This window comes from Xyrauchen texanus, chromosome 21 (assembly GCF_025860055.1).
Source record: "Xyrauchen texanus isolate HMW12.3.18 chromosome 21, RBS_HiC_50CHRs, whole genome shotgun sequence".
Lineage (NCBI taxonomy): Eukaryota > Metazoa > Chordata > Actinopteri > Cypriniformes > Catostomidae > Xyrauchen > Xyrauchen texanus.
In genome coordinates, this window is record NC_068296.1 from 8,505,017 (window position 1) to 8,532,509 (window position 27,493).

The 27,493-nt window shown below is 37.9% G+C and overlaps 1 protein-coding gene across 3 annotated transcripts; it reads right to left on the bottom strand.

Annotated features, from left to right (window-relative positions):
- Positions 1-21,798, bottom strand: LOC127661458 (pyruvate kinase PKM-like). Of its 3 annotated transcripts, none has more exons than XM_052152192.1 (11): positions 21,653-21,798; positions 13,697-13,875; positions 13,187-13,278; positions 10,081-10,212; positions 9,384-9,570; positions 9,008-9,278; positions 8,700-8,850; positions 8,146-8,298; positions 4,089-4,255; positions 1,600-1,781; positions 1-1,127 (listed from the first exon to the last, which is right to left on the bottom strand). In XM_052152192.1, the coding sequence occupies exons 1-11, from the start codon at positions 21,736-21,738 to the stop codon at positions 1,021-1,023; spliced, it is 1,707 nt and encodes a 568-aa protein (XP_052008152.1). In that variant the 5' UTR covers positions 21,739-21,798; the 3' UTR covers positions 1-1,020. The 3 variants fall into 3 exon arrangements, with proteins under 3 accessions (XP_052008152.1, XP_052008151.1, XP_052008150.1); XM_052152191.1 differs by lacking the exons at positions 4,089-4,255; positions 21,653-21,798 and adding exons at positions 3,181-3,347; positions 18,932-19,216; XM_052152190.1 differs by lacking the exon at positions 21,653-21,798 and adding an exon at positions 18,932-19,216.
- Between the last annotated feature and the right edge of the window lie 5,695 nt (positions 21,799-27,493).

Consider the following 27,493-nt stretch of genomic DNA (forward strand, 5'->3'; position numbering starts at 1 on the left):
GGTGCTTGACTCCTTTATTACTTCACTCTTGAATAACACTTCAGAATGATACTATAGTTTACTTTTACATATATGATTACATCTTGCACTTAGCAACATAAAGCAGGTAGACCTAAACACACACACACACACACACACACACACACACACACACATCTGGAGCAGCAAACAGGAACAAGTGCGACATTTGATGGGGAAGGGGCAACGTGACTCATGCTGCCCAATCAATATTCATCTCTCCAGCTCAGAGAAAATTGTTTTTCCTGAAACTATCTTAAACCATGATTTTATTCTTCTTAAACACACAAATGAATCGATTTAATTGAACTAAAGTGGGCATTCCAACATTAACATTTCTCTTGGGTAAGCCAAAAATATATTTATGTATAGCATTGGTTGCCATGTCTGGGGAAAGAAAAAAAATAAATGCACTCACTCACAGTCAAGTATAACACAGAATGTAACATAGTTTACAGCACATTTGGGAGTGTGACACTGTGCAAACAGAGCAAACAGAGCAACACAAAAACTAGAGTTATGCGTGAGCCCCTCGCCACTCAGAGAGACAGCGGAAAACTGGTTTTGTCAGAACCGTTCCGGATGCAATTTAGGAATTTCACAAAGCTGCTGTTTGTTCTATGGATGTGCATTCTAAACAAGGAATGTTTTGTACAGTACAATCACTGTTCGCTACCTGTCTACGCTTAAACAGGCATGCAGACAGCTCTGATTGAATTTCTGCAGAGTAACACATCTGTGGATAAACATGAGACTATAGTTGGCTAATGCGCCATTGAGACTGGAAAGTAAATATAAAGTGAGAACAACCAATCAGGTGAGAATAAAACGTCTAAGTGATGATGGTCCACTGGCCTGTTGGAGAAGTCAGGCTTCTGTAATTTTACTGCCTGGACCCAAGCAATGACACTGGATAGTTGGTCTGGAAAGCCTGAAAAAAATTGAGTGGGGGGCAGGAGAGGAGCAATGGAAGGAAAACGGAGAAGTTCAGCCACATAACATTTACGGCACTGGAACGACACGCATGGTGTTGGTGTAACCAGACCCCGGGCGCCAACCGGTCAGGACAATGACAACATCACCGGTCTTGAAGAATCCACGAGCCTTACCTGAGACAGACAGGTGGAAAGAATTTGTGGTCAACAAATGCAGTCACATTTACAAGCCAAATTTACAGTGCAAGAGAGGATGTTGGTTTGTTTGTACTGAATAAGCACAAACTATTAGACTTTGTTTACATAAAAGCAGATTTTACAATTAGATTTTTTTTTAATTTTAGTCTAAACAGTCAAGATTGGTATTCTAGTAGTTATCATCCAGGATGCAACATGCATTTAATGTCATAAACAATAGCTAGACTTGATTGCTTCTTTAGTATATGGAAATATAGAAGTGCAAAATACATTAGTGCCTCCTCCATCACTTATATGGTCACATGTGCCTCATCAATACCAGACACTGTCTGAAGAAACAGATTCACATTGAGCACTGAAGATTTCAAAAACAAATCCAAGCTGGGTGCAGTGCAAACACAGCCCAACTCTGCGACCACCACAATAATGTTCTCTCTCCATCTCTTACCGACTTCCATGGCAAAGTTGACTCTCAGGTCTACGTCTTCGGCCCACACATCATGGGAGGCATTGTTGTAGAATATGGGGAAGATACCACGGTATAGGTGAGCCTGACGGGCTGTCTGCTCGTTACGGGTCACAGCTATGATTGGGGCACGGGGGCGGTACCGTGAGATCAGGTGGGCAGACCTGAACAAGCAGATGATGTTGATGAACATTTTTTTGTTTTTGATCAACAACTGACTATAGAGAACAGAAGTTATTTAAAGAGATTTCTTGGTAAAAAAAATAAATAAAAAATTGCATAGATCTCGCCTTTGGACATACCTTTTACGGAACAACTTTTACTCACAGTAAAAGGATCTTGCTGTGGATTACTCCACTATACGATCATGAGATCATTCAAATGAACATTGTGATAACTATATTTTACACATCCCTCCTCGCCCATTTCATTCTCCCTCTCTCCTCAACAGTACCCTGTAACTTCTACGGTCTTTTCTAATGATAAAATGCAAAGATCAATAAAACTAATATCATATACAGTCTGCAAATATGAAGATACCTCGTTTAAAAAGATTTAATAAACAAACCTCACAAAACTTAAGCAAATCCAGCTTTGTTGTGTTTTGTAAGAAAATGCAAATGCTAATATACACATATCATCCATGGTTACTGGACTATTGTGTGTACTGTTATTTCCTTCTTCCTAATATATTAATTTGTTCATGTGCAAATAAATTAAAATTTGAGGACTAAATAGAAATCAGAAGAAACAGTTTAAAAGAATCTTTAAACAAATATTATAAGATTGTATTTGAAATGGTATTTAGCAAAGATAAATTGTGTGAAATTAAGTTAATATAGTGCAAGAGTTTATTATTTTTTAGCAATTTTATGTTATTTACTATATTAAATCATGTGATATCAGCATTGTATCAACCTGCTCTCTGGATGTTGGCATTGGCCATTAAAAACCACATATTGGTCGATCACTAGCTATTATCACATTAACTAAAGATAACATGGTCATGGACAACTATTATTAGAAACCATGTGCCAGTTACCTACACTTTAAACCCACCCACCCATACAGAGAATTGTACATGAACATACTGACCCCAGTGAAAATCATGTGACTAAATCAAATTATTAACAGAACGTTAAAAGCTGTTCACCAATCTATTCTGCTTGCTCTTCTCTTGAAGTCCATGGAAACTCACAGCTTACTCTTCACATACATTCAGGGGAAAAGGGTCAGGGAACGAAAATAAATGAACTGATCTAATATTCTCTAGATAACTGCCAGTTTGTTTGGTCGCAAGTCTGAAGCCAGCAAAAGCATGCCTCTCTAATTCCACCTACCTGATGTCTCATCCTACCCTTTTTACACTTCACTTCAGCTGCTCAATCGGCTAAATACTTTAGGACCCACCCCACTTCATATTACCTATTCATTCAATCACATCTCACCTCAAGCCCCTTCCACACACCATATTTTTTCCCTTAAGGAAACACTTCGAAGCACAACGCTCCACCCCTCCCACTTACCTGTTCGCGCTCTCACTTCAGGCCCCTTTAATATTACCTTCCAGTCTTGGTGAGTATTATAAGGGCACTGGCGCAGCATTTGATGGAGGACTCAACGGCGCCAACGGCAACAGCATCTGAGGGGTCATGGGTCAGACGGGAGGAGCGTCTCAGCTCGTCAAACAGCTGCCTGTGGAACATGGCTGCCTCTGCCTCTCGGGCAATCTGACAGCACCACCCGGTGGAGGGAGGGGGAATGGAGGGGTTATACACAATCATACCATCAACCACACAGAGAGAGAGTTTATATATATATATATATATATATATATATATATATATATATATATATATATATGTATTAGATAAGAGAGAGAGAGACATGTGCCAGAATGTTTACGTTGTCCTGAACTGTACTTTGCCACCACTTTTCAAACTTTTTCAAGCCAATTTAAAATTGTAAATTATTACGTTTGGTTGGAAATGTGGAGATATATGCAGACCATATTTCACCCCAAAATCAAAAGAAAGAAATTATATCTTGCTTAAATTAAGAACCATTTGAGGAACCTTTAGATCTTTTTGCATTGTGCCGTTACACCTCCAAACTCTCATAACCGTAATATGAATAATAACAAAAAATAAAATGTTATCATCATCATCATGGTAGGATATGTTGTACTGCCTTTTACATTTTTATTTAAAAAAGTCTATGCAAAATATATTTTCTTTCTATAAAAATGTTTTCCTTAATTTTTTTGTGAGATTCAACCCTTTTAAAAAGTTACCTAAAAATGCCAACATGCATAAACATTCAGTTTTCCATGAGTCTCATTTCTCTCTCTCCATCTATCCCACTCTCTCTCTCTTCCAGTCCTCCTCTGTCCCTACTCTCTCTACTCCCTCCCTGACAGTGACCTTGGGTATTCCAGAATTTTCCACATTATCTTCATGCCGCCTGCCTACCTGCCAGACCCCGTTAGGACTATAAACCCAGAGGCCAGGATTTTATAGGAGGCCTCCACGGCACCGATGGCGATGGCCTCGGTGGGGTCGGTAGAGTGGGGCGTACAGCGCCGCAGGTCCTCAAATACCTGCCGGTGGAACATGGCCGCCTCTGCCTCACGAGCAATCTGATGCAGTTAGCACACAATGCAACAAGCAAAACAGAGAGAGAGAGAGAGAGAGAGAGAGAGAGAGAGAGAGAGGGTGTGGAAGAGAGACAGATGAAGTAGGAGTCAAGGAACAGAATGACAGCAGATAGAGATGGGAAGAAAAACAGAGGAGATGTGGTGTGGAAATGAATAGATCAAGTGTGTATCAGGAGTAAGAAATTGGAATGAGAGAGAAAGAGAGAGTATTGTAGAGAAAAAGGAAACAAAGAGGATATTAGCACAGGTGCAGAAGAAAAAGGTTAGTAGAGAAAACAAAACAAACATTAAAACAAATACAACTGTTTTTCTCTTACAGTAAATACAAAATGCAAATTAATATAAATTAGCAAAATATCACGATTAAATTATTTTGTGAATATTCAGATCATCACTTTAAAATCAAGAACATATATTATTTAAAAAGGAAATCAATCTGAATTGGGATATCAGGGCTGAATGAACAATATTTGCAGGAAATAAAAAATAATTAGACAAAAAAAAAAGTTCAGTATCAGAAAATACAGTCAGAAGATGATATAAAAAGAGGAAGTGACTGGAGATCACACAAGTGGAACATGCAGGTGGAAATGAAGAAAAGACTGTGAATAAGATATTAAGCATGCTGCTTTTAAACAGAGCTTGAACTCACAAATATTTAAGGAGTAGCAATTGTCAAGTTTTGTTCACCATCACGTTACTCACCATCAAACTCATATTTCTTTATTCCTTGAAACACAAAATGAGATGTTAGGCAGAAAACAATTATTAAAAAGGTATCCGAGGCTATCGGTCACTAACATTCTGCCCAACATCTTTTGTGTTCCACAGAAAATACTTTTTTTTTTAAAAAAAAATTTATCCAAGTTTCTCCCAGTTTTGGAATGCCCAATTATCACAACTAAGTAGGTCCTTGTGGTGGCACGGTTATTCAATCTGGGTGCCTCCACTTCTGAGACCGCCAATCCATACATCTCATCACATGGCTCGTTGTGCATGACACTGCGGAGACTCCACATGAGGCTTGTGCTACTCTCTACGTCCACGCACAACTTACCAGGCGCCACATTGAGAGCGAGAACCACTTATTGTGACCACGAGGAGGTTACCCCAAGTGATTCTACCCTCCCTAGCAACCAGGCTAATTTGTTTGCTTAGGAGACCATGCTGGGTTCACTCAGCATGCCTTGGATTCGAACTCACGATTCCAGGGGTGGTAGATGGCGTCAATGCCCGTTGATTTTACCAATCCCCCCACCCCCGAAAAATATGTTTTTAAAGGTTTGGATTAGGGATGCACATTATAATCTGTGGCCATATCGGTATCGGCCGATAATTGTACATTTTTAAAGTTAATGGTCAGATAAGAAAATTAGGCAGCTATATTAAATCTGATAAATTATGGCTTTTTCATGCACACACTACTCACCATGAGGGATTTGATTGGGGCCTTCTGCATGACGTGACAAGTCAGCATGCAGCAGACTTTGCTTAAAAATATCATACTGGATCTTAGTAAAAATGTTACCATGTCAAACATGCATTTTGTTTCTTTATTCTGTTTGTATGCTTAAGCACATTGTCATGTTTAAAGCGAGTTTCTTTGCATTCCTTATTGTGTATTTTTGACAGGTTGTGCAATGCACTGTATTTATAAAAGTAGCTCACACAAATGAACTCAATTGCAGAATCAATACACTTTTTTTTTATATAAAAGTTGACCATAGGAATGTAAACTTTATTTAACCGATTCAAAAGTAGGCTAGATTTGGTAAATTATTATGGGAAAAGATATAGATGTTTCCTTGCAGGATCCCTTCTGCATTTGAAGTTTGTCCACTGCCTATAAAGCCACTGTAACATGTACAGAGCTTTTTATTATATAATCAGGCATTTATAGGCAAATATATCAGTTATCGTAGCAGCCAAGATTTCCATATCGGTGCATCCCTAGTTTGGATCAATATTTGGGGTGAGTATATGATATATTTTTTTCCTTTGGGTGAACTTATTCTTTAAAAAGGCACTTCTAAAGATTGTTTGAAACTTGTTCGGGAGTTAATGGCCATATCTGTAATGTCAGGGCATTTGTCAAGTTATTATTGGTAAATAACTGTCAACAGAAAGCACAGTGCAGTTTTAGACTAATATAACTTATATTTAACTAGCTCATCAAGATCTGGCAGATAGAAGAAAAAAAAAACAGAAATGCGCAGAGATAATCTCAAGAAAGGGTTCAGCCAATGGCTGTTTCTATGACTGACCCTGACACAATGCAGACAAATAAAACAAGCATATAAAGAATACACATGCGTATATGAGAAAAGGCAAGAATGAAGTATGAGGTAATATTAAAATATCTAAGGTTCTAAGGTAAGATTAATATTAGTTAGTACAGCTGTGGACAAAAGTATTGGCCAGTGACATGAATTGTGTTTCGCAAAGTTTTCGACTTCAGTTGTTCTGGTGTTGATTCACATTGTTTCTAGATTATTGTGTAGAGTGATCAGATGCATTTTAAATAATTGCAAAAAGCTTCATTGGCCAACATTTTTTTTTTACTTTCATCACAAAAACCCAAATTTCACTGTTTTTTGGCCCTGGCACAAAATGACCAGCTAACATAATTTCACTAATCATATCAGCAGCAACTGGGAAAGTGTGAACGAGTACTAGTCAGGTGTAATCACTCTATCATTCTGATTGGATTATAAGAGCAGACTGATTGCTCTAAAAGGAGGGAAGAAGTGCTTCCAATCATTGTGTTCTTGTTAGCAATGGTTACCCTCTAAAGACAGACATCAAAATGGCACCTAAAAGAACCATTTACTGGATCATCAAGAACTTCAAGGAGAGAGGTTCAACTGCAGTGAAGAAGGCTTCAGGAGTGTCCAACAATCTCCAGGACAGTCTCCTCCTGAGACTTATTTTCTCTGATGAAGCCCTCTTCCGACTGTTTGGGACATCTGGAAAATCGATAGTCCAGAGAAGAAAAGGTGAACACTACCATGAGTCCTGTGTCGTGCAAACAGTGAAGCATCCAGAGACCATCTATGAGTGGGGTTGCTTTTCATCCTAGGGAGTGGGTTCTCTCAAAATTCTGCCCAAAAACAGTGCCAAGTATAAAGAACTGTATCAAAACATCCAGCAAGAGCAACTTTTCCCAACGATCCAAGAGCAATTTGGTGATGATCAGTGCATTTCCAGCAAGATGGAGCACCATGTCACAAGGCAAGGGTGATAATGAAGTGGCTCGGAGATAATTACATTGAAATTTTGGATCCGTGGCCAGGCAACGCCCCGGATCTTAATTCCATTGAGAACCTGTGGTCAATCCTCAAAAGGCAAGTGGACAAGCAGAAGCCCACAAATTGTGATCAACTCCACTAATAAGGCAAGAATGGATCACCATAATTCAGGATTTGGCCCAGAAGCTGATATGCAGCATGCCAGAGCGAATTGCAGAGGTTATGAAGAACATAGGTCAACACTGCATAGAGAATTACTAGGTGGCCGCCTCAGTCAAATTTCATGCCGCCTCCGGTGTGTGTTTGAAGTTTGTCCACTGTATATGTTTGATTTCATTTGAAGTGGCATTATAGGCAGTGCTTTTTATTTTATAATCAAGCACACAGAATGTGTTAAAACTTGTTAAAAATAACCTACAAATACGGAAGCAGCAAAATTTGAAAAACACAAATTGTCACTGCCAATACTTTTGGCCACGGCTGTATATCTAAGGTTAGTATGAAAATATATATTAAAATTAGTATGTGTTTATAAGAGGGATTTATAAAAGTTAGGTAAACTGGTCAAATGTTAAACTCTCTTTCTGACAGTATAAGTGGGTTTAGTCAGTAGGGGGCGCTCACCATATGCTGGGTGCGCACTGCCTCCAGGGGATATTCTCCCTTTGCTGTTTCTCCACTCAACATGATGCAGTCAGCTCCATCCAAAACTGCATTGGCCACATCACTGCCCTCTGCACGAGTTGGGCGAGGCTTCTTAATCATGCTCTCCAACATCTATTCACACATATACACACAGCCCAAGTAGATTTAGCTGGTTGTTCATAGTTCTATTCACTGAAAAGCCAACAAATGTAAGAACATTTGCACATTTACTTACATTGGAACAATTAAAGGCAACATCAATCCTATATACTACTAAAAAATTATTAATGAAATGATTCATCAGTCCATATTATTCTGAAGTAAAAACATGTTTGCTTTCATAACCATAATTTCTAGATGAATATTGAGTCACTCCAAAATGTGTCAAATTACAGGCTAAAATGTAATAGAAATGCCATTTCAATTTCTTTTAAACCCTTCAGGAGGTATATAATATCAAATGCCTCATTTATTGCCTCTGGAACAGTACAAGAATGCATGGTGATATGGGAGTGTATCTCAGGTCAGCTGACCTGTGTGGCACAGATGATTGGCTTTCCTGCTTTGTTGCAGCGACCAATCATCATCTTCTGGGCCAGGAACACCTTTTCTGTCGGGATTTCGATACCCAGGTCACCACGAGCAACCATGATGCCATCACTAGCCTCCATGATCTCATCAAACCTGACAAATATGGAGACGCAGTGAAAATATAAATCATATTTTAAGCATCTTGGATTTGGGACAAGCCAAAGTGTCACAAATATAACAGATGAATTGTTAAAACACTAGTTCTCCAACCTTTTTGTACACGTCTGTAAAAAAGGATCAATTGGCTCACCTGCGCACACCTTCATGGTTCTCCAGTTTGCTGATAATCTTAATGTTCTTGCCCTTCTCTCCCAGCACCTTACGGACCTCATGCACGTCGGCTGCTTTGCGGATAAAGGAGGCAAAGATCATGTCTACTCCCATCTCCACACCAAACAGCAGATCTTTGATGTCCTTATCAGACACAGCAGGCAGGTCGACTGCAGCCCCGGGCAGATTCACACCCTTCTTGCTGCCCAGAGAACCACCATTCTCAATCTCACAAATGAGATTGTCAGAGCCTGAAGAAAGAGCTCATTCATCCATCAAGCAGACAAAGACAATTTCCCCCCTCATAGACCATCACAGTACCATTATTATTTTTTTAAATAAATTTCACCACTCACCAATCTCCAGAACTTGGAGGGAGATAAGGCCGTCATCAATGTAGACCTTACTGCCCACTTCCACCACCTTTGTGATGTTCTTGTAGTCCAGCCAGAGGTTATCCTCATCACAATTCTCCATGAAAGTATCGTCTAGAGTTACTCTGATCTTATTTCCTTTCTTCAGCTCGACCTCTGCTGTGCCGCTCTGGAACAGATGGACAAATTCTAATTAAAACTATGAAAACTAATACACCAGAGGCAATTTTTTTTGATTCAAGAGGTATCACAGTAAAGCCCTTTTCGGGAAGGATTAGTTTCCCCAGACATGGGTCTAAGTAATAATTGCTAGGGACGTCTGTAATGTTTACCACTGATTAGCATGGGATAAGTGATTTCTGTATAAATTGCAGAGATGGGTGTATCCTGCATATACACACTGCAGTCACACGTAACTGACCCCTCAACATATCAGGAATATCTGGCAAAATACAAAAATAAGTCTCCCGTTTATTCAATTTAAGGAAAAAAAAAAAAAAAAAAAAAAAGGAAAATGAAAAATCGTCTTTAAAAAAAAAAATGCATTTGGAAAATTAAGTCTGAGGAAAAATTACCTCAAAACTGATTTCTGATTTTCCAATTATCGGACACTCATCTCTATCATAGCAGTTAGAGACTGCTGTGACACCTTGTATGGAACAGAAATAAGTAAACTCACCCCTTTGATGAGACCGGTCCTGATCTCCGGTCCCTTGGTGTCCAAGGCGATGCCTACTGGTCTGTACTGAATGCTGCCTGGCTCGAAGCTGGCACAAGCCTCACGCACGTTTCTAATAGTTTCACCGTGGTACTGAAAGACAGAGGAAGAACATATCAGTACAGCCATTAACAAAACAAGAAGTTTAGAGTTCAAATTATGAAGAAAATGCTTCAGTACATTAGCATTTTTAGTTTAATAACAGTTTAAACATACTGCAGGTTTGGTGTAAATCTCATCACGGAATATCATTTCCAAGACCAATTGAAACATCAGTCTAAATGCTAAACTGCACAAATGGAGATGTTATTTGTGTTACAGAAAAAGGTACACATGTGCACAGTTACATGCATTAGTATGATTATTCCCTGACAACAATGGTTAAGTCATTTTAACATTCTTTTAACACGCAATGGTCAAGGCCTTTCACAGAGGATCAATTAAATTGACAGAAAAAAAAAAATAATAATTCTGTTACATATTTATAATGTTAATATTGACTTTTTCAAATAAATTATTTATTCTTCAAACTTTGTTCATCCAAGAATCCTTTACTTTCAGCAAGGCAAATGTTCAGCATATACTGTTCATTAAGATGCTAGTTTAGGACCTGTGAGGAGTCTGTCAAATTAGTGACTCTGATGTACTTGTATTCTTGTTGTGCATCTGGATTGTCCACTTCTCCATCCCAATTAAATCATGTGTTTTATTTTTTCAAAACGTAAGTGCATGGAACAGCTTTCATCTCTCAAAATAACAACAGATTGATGAATTTGAGAAATGGGTTTCTTTTTGTTTATTTCTAAAACTGAAATTTGAATTGCAAGTGTAAATTAACTTTACTGTACAGTAGCTAAAAAAATGCACTCACACTTCAGCTGCAAAAAGACACTATTTTGCAATGTCCACACTTCATTAAGTAGCACAACTGTTCTAACAAAAAGAAATGTTACTTTAGTACCAAGTCAACATATTAAATTATATCTTAAGGATTATGTAACACATTTTCTTATGTGTTGTAGACTGGAGTAATGGCAGCTGAAAATGGGACTTTGCCATCATGGATATTTATTTAATTTGATTCATAAAAAAAAAAAAAACATCTCTAAACTATAACCACATTACACTTCAGAAATGAAAATTCTTGCTCAAAACAGAACACATTTTATTATTTTCTTAAAAAATATATAATAGCCAAATCTACTGGATAGTTTCCTTCATTTTAATGAATGTCCATTTGCTGTCAGCCACGCAAAGCCATGCGCCCAGCATTGCACGTGTGTGTCAAGACCGCAGAACAGACATTCTCGAAAAACAATACCAATACAAATGGCTCAGCATTTATTTAATTTCATTAAATTACACACACACTTGCGTACTTAAGGATGATATTCTGAGCAAAGAATCCTGTATTTTTGTGCATTCTTCTTGTGCATGGATTTGTAAATTGAGTGCGTGTGCATCTGTTACGTGCATGTTTGGATTGGTTGCCCATGGATTCCAGTATGCATCTGTCAATCTGTTTTGTGAATGTGTTCTGGCCACTTACGATGGTCGACATTGGGCAACCACAGACGCAGAATATCCCACGCATTTGTGCGGAACCCGCAAAACTTTTATAGGCTATTTAGTGGAGAAAAGCTAGAAATACTCTATATTCCCCTAATAAATGTAGCCAGTTTGAACGGGAACACTGTTCCCCCAAGAAATTCACTACGGAAAATCTGTTACCCTGCATTACTACCCCTGCCCCCCCTCCCGGCCCTGGTTGCATGTGATGTGACCAAATACATAGATCATTGGTTAGAGTTTGCGTGCATGTGTGAAAGTAGCTCAAGGAGAGCTATTTAATGACCATGCTGTAAAGACTTTAATAAAATAATAAAAGCAGATTAGATAAGTACCATGCTCTGTGACAATGGTACCATGCTCTGTGACAATGGTCTCATGATATGTCATTGGGTCAAAATTCTATCGTTACCTTCCCTTCATTAGCTCCCATTTAAAACAGCTTGACCTCTACATAAACTCAAGGTCATACTGTTGGGCAAACAGGCCACACATGGGCCTTGTGTGGACACAAACACCGTTTAATTAAGAGTGTGAAATGTTTGTATTACAAGAATAAATTAGTTTAACCCAAAGCCCTGATGACTGTTTCAACACCAGGTGAGAGAAGGCGCATTAGGGATGACTTTCAAGTACAAAGGGATAAATGAGCCCAATAACTTGTCCATGCATGAAACTTGGATTTAAGATAATTTAATATGAATCCTTATTAACTACATTTAGAGAATTACATTTTCAAATGTATTTTATTTAGTTAGGTTCTACAAATAGGTGAATTCCACATGTTTCATGAATTTAAGTGGAAAAATAAAATGTCCATGTTCATTTACTGAAAATATGAATCATCCATTTACTTCTCTTCTTGGTATTAAACAGGAGGGACATCTTGACATCCATTGACACTTTAAACTTTGACCTGCAGTTCTCGAAATGATAATCCCTCTTAATTCCACTAATGAATCGAAGGTCGTTTTTACCCTGAATTGACCTTTCTGCAGATGTGTTATAAGACCTGGTTCCAAGCAGGCCATAAGGTCAAGCAGGTTCTATTCAAGACACACTTGTTTATTGAATTTTAAAGCAAAATAAATTCACTGTAACAATGAAGCTAGTCTCATATACAGCAGCTCTCCAGAATGTCCTTTATGAACCTCCACCCCTTTATGCTGCTCAGATGTGAAACTCTCCACTAGAATAGCAGATAAACTATTTATAATGGTAAGGCTTAAAGTGTGTAACTTAATCCACAGTCTCTGAGGATTTTAATCCTGGCTGAATGAAGTAACAGTTTCTTTCAGCCTACAAACTTGACTTGAGAAATTTCACGTATGTGGTTCTGTAAACTGCGAGCTTTATAAATGTTTAGACACTTTTAGCATAATTTTGGGCACAGTGAAAAGCTTGTACATCAACAGCATACCTAATGCTTGATATATTAAATAAAAGCAAGAGGGTAAGATAGAGGAAGACAAGCACAGATTAATTATATGTAGGCTACCTCATGTGAGCCATGAGAGAAGTTCATTCGGGCGATGTTCATGCCAGACTTGATCATCTCCTTCAGCATATCCACAGAGCGGGAAGCCGGACCTGAGGTCACATGACACACAATGCACCATCACATCCTGGTCTTAAATGAATACACGCATAATATGTCTGTAATACCTGACGGATATCACTGAAATAACGGTCTTTGTGACAGCCCTAGTTTCTGAAAAAAAAAAAAAAGCTGACTGCAGCCCACGCATGATAGCCAATCAAAAAACATGGAGGCACCAATAAGACTGGATCTGTATTATTAAACCTTTAATTTACACAATCCTCCAAAGCATTTACATGCAATATATTTCTACCCAAATTACAAAGCTGTCTAATGTTTGAACGTGCTGTGGCAGTAAGACTAACAGCCTACAAGTTCAAAGAAATTTCAGATTGCACCTGAAAACCTGGGTCTAAAACTGCCTTAAGGACATTTTTTCAGAGCATCGGAGTGTGAACGTCCACTGACCAATGGTGCATATGATTCCAGTGTTGCGGGCGATGGTGGGCTCAGAGTCAATGTCCAGCAGACACAGGTGCTCCAGGAATGTGTCGGCCATGGCAGCATTGAGCTGCTGAGTCTGGATGAAGGCAGAGCCCATATCCTGAGCTTTAGTTTGAGGCATGCTTGAAGAGACGGGTAATGTCCTGCACAGAAAGAGATAGAAAGAAAGAGAGTTCAATGAGATGACGTGATCAGTTAAAGTCTTACATGCATGCATGTTTAAAATATTCAGTTGATCAGCATTCTCATAATGGACTGAACATAACTGCAAACAGACTAGAAGACAATGATTTCAGCTTAATGACATGCCGTGCCAGGATCTACGTTCATCCTGAAGAGTTTAAGAGGAGCCATAAAGACAAATACTTTGCTAAGAATTTCAAGCCAATTAAAGTCTAAAGAGTTACAATCATGCCAGCTCCTCTGTAATTAAGAACATGTGGACTCTCTGCCCCCTCTCCATCCAATGGAAGTGAGCAACGAGAGTTGAGGTGTGTGGTATAGAGGAAGATATGCAACAGGTCACAGAAATATAAGAATAATAATATTCATTCAAATAAGTTGATACTTTCTGTATGAAGTTAGTTATGTTGACAGTAAGTATAATTAACAAATGGTCTCCCTTCTTTAACCAACCATAAAAATGTATTACAGATGAGACATGTTACGTACGTCTCATATCTAATCATATGTATATCAATGAGAGAAATCACAAACCTCCACTGCTTGTTCTTTACCATTATGATTCAGCTGGATCACGGACAATTGCTTTGATCTGTGTTTTATAGCCAGCATTTGGGAAGGGATCATTTTGACAGACTTTGCATTTTGAATTGTAATATGATAAAAAACTAAAACTGCTGCACTGCTCAGATTATTAATGTGAAAAACTATTTAGGCTGAAACCGAAAATAATTTTTTTTGTGTTCCTGCAGAATATTTTCGGTGCATCCCTACTGTGAACTGTAGGCAATGAATTGGCTTATGTTCAATAATACAGAAATTAGGGCTGTCACAATTCTGAAATTTGGTTGACTATTAACATCACGAGCCTTTGCTGACAGCGTGTGCATCAGTGCGCTGAAAATTTCACATGATCTTCCGGACAGGAGCCGTTCCTCCGGTTGACGTCCGTGGTGCGGATCAGAGTTCAACTCAATGACAAACAAACGCGTCATTCATGGCATTCATACTGTACGTTCACTCAAAATTCCCTTATTTGGGCATTAAAATGTGATTTGAATTTAAAGTGCACAATAATCACAGTTAGATAAAATAACCGTGATCAGATGGTTGTAAATAAACAATATAAAGCCACTTTGTTATCTAATTTTTTATTTTTATAATTGACATTTTATTTGTAATTATTTAAATATAACTATTTATCATTATTTTATCATTTTCTATTATTGTTATTTGATGGCTTTCTCTGCAAGTATTTACATATGCAATTAATTTGATTATTTGGCATAATAATTTAGTATTATGCAATATTCAACAGGGTTCCAAAAAAAAAGTTAAACTTTGGGGAAACATGCCTTTATTTTTTTTAAATAAATTTGTAATCAATGCCTTTAAATGTTGAATCTACTTGGCTAAAACAGCTGTTTGGATGAAACGAAGGTTCCGAAGATTTAAAACAAAACAACTTCAGAGCAAATACATTATTATCAAGATATACATCTAATATCATCAATAGGCTGAAAAACATCAAGATGCAGCTATATAGCCCAGCCCTAATAAGAATATGACATTAGACTGACATGCCTGTTCCCAGTGGTTAATATCATATAAATCCAACCACACTAACAAAAAAAGAAATGTCTAGACTTTGTGCGTGTTTGAGGTGACCTGGATTCTGTATCTTAAGGCGGACATTACAAAAGCACGATTAAAAAGAGATAATCCACCTCACACACCCTCAAGGGCAGTTAAAGACAATGCATGTGACATTCAGCCAATCACAGCTCCGCTACTCAGTTACTTATGCTAGCACACACAGATCAAAGTCACAATATGAAAGGAGTCATATGCTGAATTAAAGCCCATAACTAAAATGAAATGTACCCCTTTTCTTGAAAATTAAACTAATTAAATTAAATTAATTTAAAAAAAGCAATCTATTCTGTGTGGCACAAGAATTTGACTATGGTCAATAACAGCAGCCACACTGCATTCCACTCTGATAATGTAATAGTGGGCAGCAGTACGTGAGGAGATTCACATCACAGCTAACGTACACGCACTCTTCCTCACGTAGTCATGTGATGACTAAAGAGGGGCAGGGTGGAAACTCCAAGCCCTCGTGCAATGTGGCGGAGACACTCAAATTGAAAGGGGTAGAATTCACTTCCTGGAAATTATGCAAGGTGTGGTTTTTGCCATTTCTACCCTGGACACAGTTTTTTTTTTTTTTGGCAACATTAAACAGCCTATAGTTAATCAAACTATGCGGGTTTTCCTGTGGCACTGCAGAATTTTGACGTTGAGCATCAACGTTGTGCGTATACCTTCGTAGAATATAATTGTTTCGAATTTTAGTATGTGCCATGTTTTATGCCAGACACATCTGGTGTCCATTTAATTTACCTTGCCGCTCACACTATACCAAAGTTGTGTTGAGAATTTTTTTTAAAAGAATAGTATTGATACTAAATTATATCTGAAAGAAATCCAGATATACAGCTCTGGAATAAAACCTAAAGAGAACACTGCAAAATTATCAGTTACTCTGGATTTACTATTTATAGGTATGTGTTTGAGTACAATTTTTGTTTTATTCTATAAAGTACTGACAACATTTCTCCCAAATAAAAATGGTCATTTTGAGCATTTATTTGCAGAAAATGACAACTGGTCAAAATATAAAAAGATGCAGTGGTTTCAGAGCTAAAATAATGCAAAGAAAACTAGTTCATATTCATTTGTAAACACAATACTAATGTTTTAAATAAGGAAGAGTTCAGAAATCAGTATTTGGAAAATCAGGGTTATTCCACCAATCACAGCTTTCATGCGTCTTGGCATGCTCTCTAAATTCACATTGTTGTTGGGTGACTATGCTACCCCAGGCAAAAAATTCAAGCAGCTCAGCTTTGTTTGATGGCTTGTGCCTCCATTTTCCTCTTGATCACATGCCAGAGGTTTTTGGAGATTGGGCTGGCCATGACAAGGTCTTGATCCAGTGCTCCTCCATCAAAACCTTGATTGACCTTGCTGTGTGTCATGGAGAATTGTCCAGCTGGAAAAACCAAGGCATTAAGACCCTGTCATGGCCAGCCCAATGTTCAGACTCCATTGAAAACCTCTGGCCATCAAACAAAGCAGAGCTGCATGAATTGTTGTGCCAGGAGTGGCATGAAGTGGTAGAGAGCATGCCAAGATGCATGAAAGCTGTGATTGAACACTTCCCAAATTAAAACATTAGTATTGTGTTGGTAAATGTATATGAACTTATATTTTTTGCATTATTTGTGGTCTAAAAACACTGCAACTTTTTTGTTATTTTGACCAGTTGTCACATTCTGCAAATAAATGCTCTAAATGACAAATTTTTATTTGGGAGAAATGTTGTCAGTACTTTATAGAATAAAACAAAATGTTAATTTTACTCTAACATTACCTACATTTATTTATTTAGTTTTAACGCCATGTCAGCAACTAGGCTATTCACATGGCAAACAAGGGCTCATCACTACATATTTGCAATATTAGATAAGACACTAAGTTTATACAAGATAAAAACTGTAAAATCTGTTCAGATGGTACATTTTTTTAAAATATCTATTAAACAAGTCTCTGTATAAAAACGTTGTCTGATAGTTCTAAAAGTTAACACATACTATGAATAGTAAATCCAGAGAAACATAATTTTGCAGTGGTCTCTTAATTTTTTCCAGAGCTGTATTTCGATAATCATTGGGGAAAATCTTCCGATTAAAGATGAGTGAAAAAGGCTTCAATACCAAGGCTAGTGGCGATTGGTCACTTGTAAATGGCTAAGTCATGGTTCCTATGTTGTTTCAAGATAAGTGGCAAAGTTCTGTAATATTTGGGTGAATACAAGTATGATACAAGTTAAGAAAAATGTGCATATGTTAGTGTATCTTCATGATTTTATTATGATGGTTTAACTATAGTATTGGTATTTTTATGATATAATTTTTCTACACGCCTTTTCGTCAGGGAGTTAGATAAGACTAGATAGCTCAATAAACTCAATTTATTAATATAATATTGTCAATAAATTTCCTTTTTTTAGTTAGTCTGGGAACCTTCACCTTTCTGTGTTTGTGGCATATACAACCCCCAGCATATAGGAGGTAAACCTCTTGCCTTTTTTTTTAACTTTGTGACATGGGCTGTGAGATAAAAGCGGTCCAAAAAACTGGAATAAAACCTCCCCATAGCACACTCTCTCCAATGTTCACCTCTCAAACGTATGTTATGTACATTGAATTCTAATGCTGATTTTAGAGCACCACACTAGAAAAAGAAACCATAATCGCACCAACAGTCCAGTATCGACATGGTCAGAACCCATCTATCAAGGGGTACAAACAAGCTTAGCATAAAGCAGCTCTCTTATGACAGAGCCACTGATATTTTTTATTTCAGTAAATAAAAGAACCTCTGGCACAACAACGAGAACCATTCGGCCTAATGATGGCAAATCTGTGTTCCTTTGACCTGCGAGTCATCTCCTTGACAGCATCCATCACACAACCCTCGACATCTAACTTTAGACTCCATTAATCCACTGAAACCTCTATCTACAATCTCTGCAATCTGAATAACCTTTAAAAGTATAGTTCAGCCCAAAATTGATGTTCATTCATTATTTAATCAGACTCATGTTGTTCCAAACAAGTATGACTTGCTTTCTTCTGTGAAACACAAAAGATGTTCGACAGAATGCTAGCCTCAAGTCACCATTCACTTTCATAAGATAAAGTTAATGGTTGACCGGTTAACAAATTGTCTAAAATCTCCTTTTGCTTTACATGGATGAAAGTCAAAGTCATATGGGTTAGGAACAACATTACGATGAGTGAATGATGACACTATTTATTTTTAATAGCACAAACACCTTTCCAACAACACAAACTCTGAATACTACTTACTGTTTTGTCTGGGCCTAACACAGCCTACATTACTCACAGGTACCTTTCTTCAGAAACGGAGCTGCCCTGAACCCACCTGTAGACCCTGTATGCCTTACGGGAGACATAAAGGCACTGTGTTCCTGCAAGAGCCCTCCAGAAGAGCCCCAGCGTTTGTGACCCAGACCCACTTTCTCCAAATAGAATGCTGAAAGGGACGCTGGCCAGAATGAAGCCGCATGAATTTTGTAGCTGAACGGTTTGAACTCTAAATCCTATTCCGTTTAAAGAGGATAAACTATATAAACCACACGTGCCGTCCTGCACGAGCAGGCCTCTCCGAAGACTCCAGGCCCACATTAGTTACTTAAAACACACGTTGGTTTAGTTGTGGTCCGACCACTACAGGCATTGAGTCCACTGCAGTTAGATCACATTACATGTGCTAAAATAGGGACAGGGTCCCCATAGCATTATGGTGGGCACAAGACACACATGACTATGCCGTTTTACCAGTAAGAGTCCCTCTGACCTGGAGCATAAACACAGACAGGTGGCAGCAGCATTCAGGATTCCGAGGTCAGCAACAGCAGGACATTTTACTGCTGCATTTTTGCTGCAGTGCACACCTGGATTAAAGGGACAGTTCACCCAAAAATGAAAATTATCATAATTTATTCACTCTCATCCGATCCCAGATGTGTATGACTATTTGTTATGCTGAACAACAATGAAGACTTTAAGAATATCTCCGCTCTTTCGATCCATACAATGCAAGTGAATGGCGATCAGGCTTTTGAAGCTCCAAAAAGGAGAAAAGGTTAGCATTAAAGTAATCCATCAGACTCCAGAGGTTTAATCAATGTCTTCTGAAGCGATACAGTTGGATTTGGGTGAGAACGGACCAAAACGTAACTGCCTTTTCACTGTACATCTTGCCATTTTATCTCAAGGCACGACCATGATTTCAAGCTAGATTATATTACCTATTGATTGAAGCATGGGCAGAGCGCCAGATGGCGCTATAGGAAGTGTAATAGAGCTTGAAATCATGATTGTGCCTAGAGACTAAAATGGCAAGATGTACAGTGAAAAAGGAGTTACATTCTGGTCTGTTCTCACCTAAAACCAACTGGATCGCTTTAGAACACAAACAATTGAAGTCTTATGGATTACTTTTATGCGGACCGTTTCTCCTTTTTGGAGCTTCAGAGACTTGATCACCATTCACTTGCATTGTATGGACCTACAGAGCTGAGATATATTTCCAAAAATCTTTGCATGGACCTACAGAGCAGTGATATATTTCCAAAAATCTTTGCATGGACCTACAGAGCTGAGATATATTTCCAAAAATCTTTGCATGGGCCTACAGAGCAGAGATATATTTCCAAAAATCTTTGCATGGACCTACAGAGCTGAGATATATTTCCAAAAATTTTGCATGGACCTACAGAGCGGAGATATATTTCCAAAAATCTTTGCATGGACCTACAGAGCTGAGATATATTTCCAAAAATCTTCGCTTGTGTTCCGCAGAAGAAAGTCGTACACATCTGTGATGGCATGAGGATGAGTAAACGATAACAGAATTTTCAATTTTGGGTGAAACTATCCCTTTAAGCTCAATGGGTGCTACTTACCAATGTTAAGAGTGGAGAGAGCGGTCTCACCTTTCTTTGATCTATCAAGTTCTCTCTTATACTCCCATTGTGAACTATGACTAATAACTGTCCACTGGGATGTCCCCAGCGAGCTCTATGAAAGGCTGGTTTAGGTCACTGCCAATGTGCAGGTTTCGGTTTATGGTTAAGTTCATGCATCTTCTGTTGCTTTAGTGGAAGCTGTTGAAATGCTGGCATAATTAAACAGGATGTTAAAGAAAGAAAATCCCATATTGCATCAGTACTCACTGCAAACCTAAAAACAGCTTCCCTAAAAATGGTATGAATTTTTTTTTTTGGTGCATTAACAATTTGAATTTGTTATAGAACATATAGAAATTGTGGCCTAGCTTACACTGAAGAAAAATCTGACAGTACAATGGTGTGAAAGTGTGTGATTGCAAGACAAACAATCAAAAATGTCCACTTCCTCCCTCGCATTTACATTATCCCGCATCATAATTAGCACCTTTCCATGCAACCTGCGCCTACATCAGTAGTAAAAGCAACAACCTGCTGTTAGTTCAGCTGGACGCAGGGACGCATTTCTGTAACATTGTCCTTCATTCACTGTACAGAGGTGACTAATAATTGAATGTAGGAAAACATAAAAGCGTGGGCACTGACGCTGCATGACAGGATGAGAGACCAGCGCCATTCTGAATATCAAGTATCTCAGGTCCTCATATTCATTTGAGTAGACAGAGATGGTTTTGGTTCAGTCATACGGGAAAATGGAGGTGTTTTGGTCCAGTCGTGAGGGGAAATGCGGAGGGGGATGTGGCGGATATGCTGCGGGTCACGTCCCGCCTCTGCGTCACATTTTCCCCAGCAAGAATGTGCAACTGTACACGCCTTAAACATTGTAAAATTTCGAATTAGTTCATATAGATACAAAATGAATGAGGGTTACAGATGTAACAGTCTAAACATGCTGAAAACGGGTAGAAGCACAAAACAAAGCTAAAACACCTTACCAACTCAACTGCAATCACTGACTGAACAAAATATTGCGAATGTGTGTACTTTTATAAATACAGCTACTCTGAATGATTAAAAGCCTTTAGCTATTTACCGTTCACAATAACGTAGACACTAAAGAGTATAATAAATATATCTATAATCATTGAGGAAACTGATGTGAAGAGACCCACCTGCTTTCAAAGGCGGTCGGCTGTAACTGATGCGCTCTGGACAGCGAGCTCAAGGTGATCCAAGTATGTACTGGAACTACTTCCATCAATAGCGCGCAAGCCTGCGTGCGCGGAGGGATATTTATGACGTCAAACTATAAAAAAATGTCACTGTGAGGCTTTCGAAAACACGCCTCCCGAGAACGATTTATTAACGTGTGTTTATGTTTATTCAATAAACTCCCAGTCCACACAGCTTTAAGGTCTTTAAAAACAAATCCAAGGCTTTCTGATGAAGGATTATGAAACGTGACACTGAGGGAAGAGGAACTATCCAATCAGTATGCGAGACACAGCACAATGCAGGAGCACGTGGATATCACGTGAGCGGAGGATGCTGGGCTTTTAAAACTACTAATGAATGACAACGTGCTTTTTAGTTACTTTAACCACGTTATTACAATTAGCAGTGAAAGTTCTACACATAAAACTTCAAGTGGATGTTTGTCTAATTGTGTACGAGTACACAAGAGCGATAATACTTCACTTCCGTGTTAATCCATTGTAATGTGTGAGACTCGCGCAGACGCACGTACGCCTACATCTGCATCCTCCCTTCATCATTTAACTCCCGAGTTAAACTAATTAAAAACAGAGTTTTCTGGCATACTGTACTGATATAAGCTCAAGTAAGTAAAATAACATTTAAATGTTTATTTTAGTAATGTCACTAAAAAGTACCAAGATACTACGTTTTGGGCAAGTACAATGTTATTAGCATTTTTTTTATTTTTTTATTTTTTAGACATTTACCGTGGCATTCCCATGTTTTTTTCAAGTCATTTACAACATTGATGTAAATATGATATAATGCTACATATAATACATACATATATTTGAGCCTCTATCACATTTAGAGACAGTTGTGTTTCAGTGCTGACGCATGAGAGCAGTCTGTGCGTCATAAATTGGGCAACAGCGGCCTCTAGTGTGCTTATGCCATCACAGCTCTGTCAATGAAAATTGTTTTTCCTCTTCTTACCTCTCCTCCTCTTGTTTCTTTTGTCCTGATACCCTCAGTTTCTGCTGGACAGGTAAAGGCATGAGGATAACATCATTTATTCCAGTCATATGAAGGATCAGGACACAGTTTAAGGCTCAAATATCCCCTCTTTACTTCATGGCACAGGTTTGTAATTGAAATGCCTTAATTGCTACAAATAAGTTCATGATTGTACACTTGCCCCATAGACACATCTACTGTGTGCTGACATTGCATATTTATTTCCATGATGATCACTAGGTGCCACTTACACTGAAAGTGGCATTCAACTGTTCACAATGTATAGTCAGGACATTGATAACGTGAATTCAGAACTTCTTAAACTACTTCAAAGTGTTCTCATCAAAAAATCCTTCATGTGCAGCAATGACAGCTTTGCAGATCCTATGCATTTTAGCTGTCAGTTTGTCCAGATCCTCAGGAGACATTTTGCCCCACACTTCCTGTAGCACTTGCCATAGATGTGGCTGTCTTGTTGGGCACTTACGTTTACATTTATGCATTTGGCAAATGCTTTTATCGAAAGCGAATTACAGTGCACTTATTACAGGGACAATCCCCCCGGAGCAACCTGGAGTTAAGTGCCTTGCTCAAGGACACCATGGTGGTGGCTGTGGGGATCGAACCAGCAACCTTTTGATTAACTGTTATGTGCTACACCACCATTTCTCACACACCTTACAGTCTAGCTGATCCCACAAAAGCTCAATGGGGTTAAGATCCATAACACTTTTTTCCAATTATCTGTTGTCCAATGTCGGTGTTTCTTTGCCCACTCTAACTTTTTCATTTCGTTTTTCTGTTTCAAAAGTGTCTTTTTCTTTGCAATTCTTCCCATAAGTCCTGCACCCCTGAGTATTCTCTTTACTGTTGTACATGAAACTGGTGTTGAGCGGGTAGAATTCAATGAAGCTGTCAGCTGACGACATGTGAGGCGTCTATTTCTCAAACTAGAGTCTCTGATGCACTTATCCTCTTGTTTAGTTGTACGTCTGGCCTTCCACATCTCTTTCTGTCCTTGTTAGAGCCAGTTGTCCATTGAAGACTGTAGTGTACACCTTTGTATGAAATCTTCAGTTTTTTTTTTGGCAGTTTCAAGCATTGAATAACCTTCATTCCTCAAAAGAATGATTGACTGACGAGTTTCTAGAGAAAGCCGTTTCTTTTTTTGTTGTTGCTATTTTTTAACTAATATTGACTTTAAGAAATGCCAGTCTGTTGCATACTCTGACAACTCAAAATCAAACACAAAGACAATGTTAAGATTAATTCAAGGAACCAAATAGCTTTTAACTGTGTTTGATATAATGGCAAGTGATTTTCTAGTACCATATTAGCAATATAGCATGATTACTTAAGGATAAATTACTTAATGTGATAAAAATACACATTTTTATCACAATGTGTATTGTAAATAATATAATGATATATTCTTAAAATAATTGTTTAAGAAATAAAATAATACAAATGCAAACAGGGCAACAACAAAAACCCCCTTGGTGTCCCCTTCAAAAATTGCTCTTGAGAATTTTTATGTTTATTGTCTCCCCCAACATTTTGATGAAATTTTCGCCCCTGGTCCTGTCTAGATTTGATTAAAAAAATATGTTTAAAATAGTGAAGGTGTTTTTTACATCAGTGATGTCCTGACTATACTTTGGGATCGGTTGAATGCCACTTTGGTGAATTAAAGTACCCATTTCCTTCTGAAATGGCAAAATTTGTACATTATTCCAAAATTTTGGCCGCTAGTGTACATGCAACATGATGATGTCATGGGACAACAATGTAGCATATTATCATTTGCAGAATGCACTGTGTTTACTAACTGTTTACAACATTAGTAGGCAGTATATAGTGTTTACTTCTCAGTATTCAGTAAGTAGTCAGCTAGTATACCATTTCCCAACAAAGCCTTAAATATCTATTTATTAGTTGTGCTTGGCCTTAAATCTAAAGCATGTCATTTCTGCGTAACTGAATGGAATTGCAAAAATAAACATGGTTTTCAAACAGTCTTCCGAACACGCCACCATCTATTCTTGAATGAACAACCGATTGTCCCGCCCCTAACTCACGCCATTGGTTGAGGCTGATTGCTCAAAACAAATGTTTTTTTATTTATAGTGCCACAGAGATATCTTTACAGCTTTCGAGAAAATAAAATTTTTTGAATCTCAGTCTTGTGATTTAGTATGTTAGTATACAGGCCTCTTCAGATTTCTGAGCAATACAAGTGAACAAAAAAAACCTCTTGTTTAATCTTAATACTGAGAATATGCTCAGACTTAAATAAATGGTTCATGTGTCTGTGACGTCTGGAATATTATTTTATTGTAATATGTGAGTTGAATTCTTAGAGAATCTGATATGAATTGGTCCATGCTGGGCTTGACAGCATTAAAACAAGAACACACTATACCATTTTAACTTAGTATTAGTTTTATATTTCATACTCTGGTCAAGTGTCAATAATTATTTGAAGTTGAATCTTTTTGGAGACCAAAAGAGAGTGTGTAAACAGTGATGTTACACTACTGGCCATGTGGGCCCTCGGCATGAAGATGCACTTTATGGCCAAAAGCATTTGGACACCCACTTCTAATTAATGGGTTTGGCTTTTCCAATAATTCCAATGTAAACATATCTTAATGCTACATCTTGTGGAAGAATTTGACGGATGTGCAACTGAGATATGCACTACATTTGCATAAATGCATGCATTTGTCCCTCCAGCTTGTTCAAAGTTTTTATGGTCATGTGAACATCCAGACTAATTGAGGTCATCACTTTTTGCTCAGAGGCTGCACTGTTGTAATGCTCTTAATTTCAGGAAGATATATGAGGTTCATTTAAAGTGTTTGCTTCTCTATATATTCTGATCAGACCTCTTGACAATAACACAGTGATTAATTTTCTTTAGTCATGATGGTTTATTTTAAATATGACCATGCAGAATTATCTTATCAAAGGGAAAGAAAAAGTCCAGACCTGAACCCGGCCCAATGAACACATTTGGGAGGAATTCGAACTGTGAGCAATGTCCCCAGCCTGACATCACTGATGTTCTTGTGTCTCCTTTCCAAAGTATGGCATAAAGCATTAATCATTCCCTTTGCTGCTGTAACAGCTTCCACTCTTTGTGGAAGGCTTTCCACTAGATGTTTGAACAAGTATGTAGGGATCTGAATCTATTCAGACACATCTGCATGTATGTGTCCAGGTAAAAGTGAAAGGGAGTGCTGGAACTCACCTGCTCTTCATGACACCTCTGCTGCTTCCGCTGCCCATGTTGTCCACTACTTACCTGCTGACTGCTCACTCACTAACCGCAGCTCACCTGCTGCATGCTCTTGTGTTTCTCTCCCACCTCCGTGGGTAAGGTACAAACCCATCAGCCAATCCCGTTGAATCCCAGTCTGTAAGCCACCATGGACCGCCGTCAAATCCTGGTGTACAGTAAATCCCATATATGCACAGCTTGGCTGCTGTGCATTGTTGTTGCTTAAGGTAAAGAAAGCTGGAGCTAAAGTGTGGTAAAATTTTCACTATTTGATTTGTGTAACATGCAATACTTGTTTAGTCTTGATTAGGGAAAATACTTTGAATCATTTTGAAATTACACCAAGATACTCAAAGGAAAGTAAAATGTAAAAAAAATCACAAATATATATATTTTTTTAATATCTCAGTTGTTTCTCCTAGACAACAATTATATTAAATGGATACTTATGCTGAAGTGTCCTGCTTTGCAAATGTTTCTCCATAGAAAAAGACCTCAGTAATCTCACGTGTGTTTTCTGTAGAGTTTGAGAACGAGATTTCGACAATATCTCTTACTGTGCTCAGATTTGCCTGGATACCAAGTCTGCAATTAAAAGTCAGAGATCTCAGTGTGAAATAAAGAAAAGACCTTATAATCTGAGAAAAGCTATCCATATTAATTGTGTAGTTCTACTCTTACTTTATTTCAACAATTGTCTTATTGATGTCTTTTTGTTTTATTTTAGGAGAAACATCCAAGAGAAATTTGAAACTGGAATAAAGCATAACTGAAAATCACCTGAGGTATGAAAGAGCAATGTTTGAGCAATTGCATTTTTGCTCTTGGTTCACAGATTGCACATATTGAACGTGTTTAACAGTGTACATTAGAAGTTTTCTTCATGCTTTCTATAAGATTATAAATGCATTCCTCTTTAATCTGTAAAAATAAATCCTTTTTTTTTTTTTTTAAAGCAAATGCTAATTAATAATCAGTCATCATATTAAATTACTTTTAAATTCTTATGTAGAATCAATAATAGTAGATCAGGAAGATATTTTGTATTTTGGAGTGCACATTAATTTTATAGCAGTTCTACTTCAGTCATTTGGTTTTACATAAGGTATTTGCTATTTTAAGTGTTTATGAATAATTAATACAAGTGTCTTTTTGACAAGATGGCAGAATATGAGATGTGAGAGACACTATGCATGAGTCATTGAGCAGAGGTAATGGCTTCTCTCTCTCTGTCTCTGTCTCTCTCTGGAGGTCATTGTGTATACCGGGCTCTTAACGAGGTAAGCAGGGTAAACTCTGATTAGCATCGTAGGTTGAGCTCATCAAACAGTGACCATAAATATTGCAAATTTGAACACCACAGTGACAGAATGAACTCTTATTCTGTTCTGCTCTTTTTTTCTTCAATGCACAAAACACACAGAGGTAAAAATAAACTAAGCTGATAAAAATAGCACACTGCCATTGTCTAATGTGCCATCATAATGACAACAATCCATCAAGCAGGAAAGTTGCC

Excerpts from the sequence above, each read along its gene's own strand:
- LOC127661458 (XM_052152191.1), bottom strand. The coding sequence starts at position 19,194 with ATGTGGGCCTGGAGTCTTCGGAGAGGCCTGCTCGTGCAGGACGGCACG. Across the intron at positions 13,279-13,696 it reads TGGAATCATATGCACCATTG|GTCCGGCTTCCCGCTCTGTG; the intron begins GTCAGTGGACGT and ends ATGTGACCTCAG. Across the intron at positions 8,299-8,699 it reads CAATCATCTGTGCCACACAG|ATGTTGGAGAGCATGATTAA; the intron begins GTCAGCTGACCT and ends ATGTGTGAATAG.